The sequence below is a fragment of the Halyomorpha halys genome, unplaced genomic scaffold (genome assembly GCF_000696795.3).
Source record: "Halyomorpha halys isolate HHAL.00 unplaced genomic scaffold, Hhal_1.1 Scaffold91.1, whole genome shotgun sequence".
NCBI classification, from domain to species: domain Eukaryota; kingdom Metazoa; phylum Arthropoda; class Insecta; order Hemiptera; family Pentatomidae; genus Halyomorpha; species Halyomorpha halys.
The window spans coordinates 141157-144895 of record NW_027110755.1 but is presented as its reverse complement, the minus strand read 5'-3'; the positions used below and the strand labels follow the sequence as shown (position 1 = coordinate 144895).

Sequence of the window (3739 nt, the reverse complement as noted above, 5' to 3'; positions counted from 1 at the left end):
CCCCAAAAAAACGACAGGACTTTTTGAATGACCTGGTAGCTTTGAAGGGATGATAGAACAAACTGATGGATATTGAAATGACTACATGTCCAAATTAAACTGACAGTTCAGCTTATCTACATCAATTTCCCCATAGACCAAACGATAATAGAGTAACATCACACTATTCAGAGGGTTGGAGCTATCACTAAAGAATTGGAAGGAGTGCAAGCAATTGCAGATTACATTATTTTATTTTGTAGAGGAGACAATGAAGTTCAAACCTTAGAAGATCATAACAGAAATTTTCTAAACTACTGAAAAGAGCCCAAGAATAAAGTTAGAAATTTAACACAGTAAAAATTGAAATTGGCCTCTCTGGGCCCAAGCACATTGACCAGGGTTGAAACCTAATCCATCAAAAGTGAAGAACTTTCTGTCCATCACATTGCAAAGAAGAAGCAAGGGCATTTCTTAGGATCGTCAACTATATGGGAAAATGCTGCTCCTATAATGTTTCTATTGCATGAAAATGTTGCAGAGCAGCAGAAAGATGCTTTCAAGAAACTTGCTTTGTTGGCAACTTCTACTATTATTGAGGTATTTTGATCTAAGATTAAAGTACCTCAGTGCTGCTGCAGGAAAACAGGTCAGTGGCTGTTGTTTTTTATGTAGAAGAATATAATGTATAAAATTTAAGTTGGTATCAAATAAATTAACTTGTTTCTAAGTCTCATTACTCATTTATTTGTTCACTACCACTCAAATAAAAATTAAACTATTTCTACAAAAAATAATTTGGAAGGCAAGGGTACATTGATGTATTGCTTTTAAAAGCATAATACAAACGACTTCAAGATCGCTGAAAGCAGTGTTTTAAACATCATACAAATATTTTTAAAGTTTGTGTAAACATTTTTTTTTGGATTAAAGATCACATTTTCAGATTCGGTTTTGTTCCAAATTTTTAGGAAGTATATTTTAGGTGCCTATTGTTTTTTATTTACAAGATTGATTTACTTGCGTTTTGTTCTATTACTAATTATGATATTTCTCAATAATTTTAGTGCAAAAACTGGTAATTGTACATTTGTATAAACAGTGGCAAATTCTGAAATTAACAATAAATAATTTCACATTATCAATTGGATCACATAACTTACAGTTTCAAGGTTTTGCATCTTTTTATAGAGATCGGCAGTATAATTTCCAAATTCATTTTGATCTTTATGAGCATTTGTTGATTCAGGTGATCTTATTTGTGCATTGAGTAGACTTAATCTCTTCAAGTATTCTTTTAACTTACATAGTACTATCTTATTTTCTTCACTGCTGGAAACCAGAGACTAAAACAAAATAAATATTTACAGCTATTTATTAAATATTTGCTCACACCTTGTATGTTAAATGAAATTGTCTTCTTTTTCTTCTTTCCAAATAAGGACCCTTGTGACTTATTGAATGAGTAAAAATTTAATTTATTTACAAAATAGTACAACACTTATCTTCTGAATGAACAAATAAAGAGATATTACATGAAAAATACAAGTATTTCTTATCCCACTCCAATCTGTAGAGCACTTGCCAAAAATAAATGTAAATATAAAAAATCTTTAACACCAGAAAACTAAGAACCTTGAGTCTAGAGAGTGATGTAGAAGTAGTATTTAAACAACTATGATATTGTTTAAAAACCTCTTTCCTGAATACAGCAAGAGAAGTTTGAAGTTCATTAAAAATTTGAAGCAAATAAAAGTACACAGAGTGGTGGAACTAAAAAGTAAGCAGTGTTGAGAATGAAGAAGAAATTGTGGAAGTCTATCTTTAAGACAAAAACTCAAAAAACTAAATACCACTTGGCCAGAAATCAATAAAAAAGAGTGGTCTGGCAAGTAAAAAGAAACATCTTGGGAGAAGTTTGGAAAATGAACCCTGTATACCCTGACTTCATAGTCAGGGTAAACAGAACTGGCTTGGGCATTGGTGGGCCAAGGATAAGCGTCAAAGATTCAAGTGGCATGATTATTACAGAAAATATATAATTCTCAAGTAGTGGAAGTAGTTCTTTCAAAGACACTCTAAGGGAAAGAATCTAATGAACCAATAGAACATACTGTGGAAAACAATATTCTGGAAAGCCTAGACGTCATTGAGGAAGAAGAGTTAAAATATGCCATCCAATACTTTTAATGGGTGAAATGGCAGAAAGAGGTGGCATAACTCCAGAAGTACTGAAATTAAAATAAATAAAAATTTATCCCAAGGGATTGCAAGTTAAGCATTATTGTTCCTATTAATAGGAAAGGTAGCTTCACCGACCAAAATTATAGACCTATAAGCTAACTTTCACTGACTTACAAACTATAAATCTCAATCCTAAAAAAGACACTAATCTTCATAATTGAGAACCAAATAGAACAGGAACAAGTGGGCTTTTGTCCAGAGCAGCAGGCTCAAGACTTACATGTTCATACTAATAAGCATTACACAGCACTGAAAGCAGGGACAAATACATATGTATATTGCACTTTGGGATCTTAAGGCAGTATTAAACTCTGTCCCCAGAAAAGAAATATGAGATACTTTTAAAAAAAATCCAGACTATTCTATCACAGCTATCAAATCAGCTTACCAGGAACCAAAAGGAGTTTTGAGAATCAATAGAAGTGAGGTTATCCTTTTCACATTGACAAAAGTGTGGGACAAGAAGACAACATAAATCCCCTTTGATTTGTCATATTAATGGATGAAATCAATTAAGTTCGTGAGCACCATAATACCAGTATAGCCTCTGGAAAATGGAACTTGAAGAATGTTATTTTTCTAAGCCTGCTGTATACTGATGATATCATACTGATTGTACATATAAAAAACAAGCTCCAGTTAGCCCTTGTGTAATGGCAGGAAGAGCTCCTCTGCAAAGAGATGACTATAAACACCTCCAAGAGTCTTGGTTTTATTAAGAAAGGATCAAAAGAACATTCAGCTGATCTGTAATAGGGAAATACTTACAGTCTTATAGGAATTCATCTATCTGGCTACAGTCAATAACAATATGGGAAAGATTAATTAAGAAGGAGCAAAAGGATATCCAAACCCAACCAGATCTACAATCCTATCTTCAACAGTGTAAAGGGGCACAGAAATTTAGGTAAAGAAACCAAAAGGTACATATACATGTCTGTGTAGCTCCTTACCCTTACTTATAGTAAAGTAAGCTGGGTTAGGATTCGTCCAAGATGCACGCTGGTTTTCTGAACCAGATAATCTGGTCTACCACTGCTGATTCAGTGTGCACATAATCTTTTGTACCCGCATAATTTTAAGCAGTTTCTTCTTGTTTCTAAGTCTCTATCTGGTTTCTGCCACCCTCATGTACACCTGAAGCATTGTTAGTAAGTCCTTTTCAAATCTTTTTTTAAGTGGATCATTAGTACGGGAGATCACTTTAATAAATACAGTCTATCTAAATTTTAATTTTTATACCACACATGAAAATGAACAGACTGAGAGGCAGCAGAATAAACAAATTATTCCGGAATCAGGCTGCAAGTACAAGTCTGTGCGCAGGTACAAATGAATATATATATATATATATATATTGTAATATGCTCCTTTTGTAGTAAATAGTATATTTTGATATATAAATGGTTTTAATATGTTTTATTTTATGTATCATTTTAATATTCATTGTTTTGTTTATCCAAAAAGCAAACTAACCAAGTTTCATTGTTTATAATAACTTTGTGATGCCAAGATG

At 32.6% G+C, this 3739-nt stretch overlaps 1 protein-coding gene across 2 annotated transcripts in view; it reads right to left on the bottom strand.

The window, feature by feature from the left end:
- LOC106677230 (uncharacterized) overlaps positions 1–3739 on the bottom strand; it is an 11148-nt gene that overhangs the window by 1770 nt on the left and 5639 nt on the right. For both annotated transcript variants that reach the window (XM_067048864.1, XM_067048863.1), the window contains one exon: positions 1143–1325. In XM_067048864.1, the coding sequence (XP_066904965.1) occupies positions 1143–1325 (183 nt within the window). The remainder of the gene's footprint in view (positions 1–1142; positions 1326–3739) is intronic.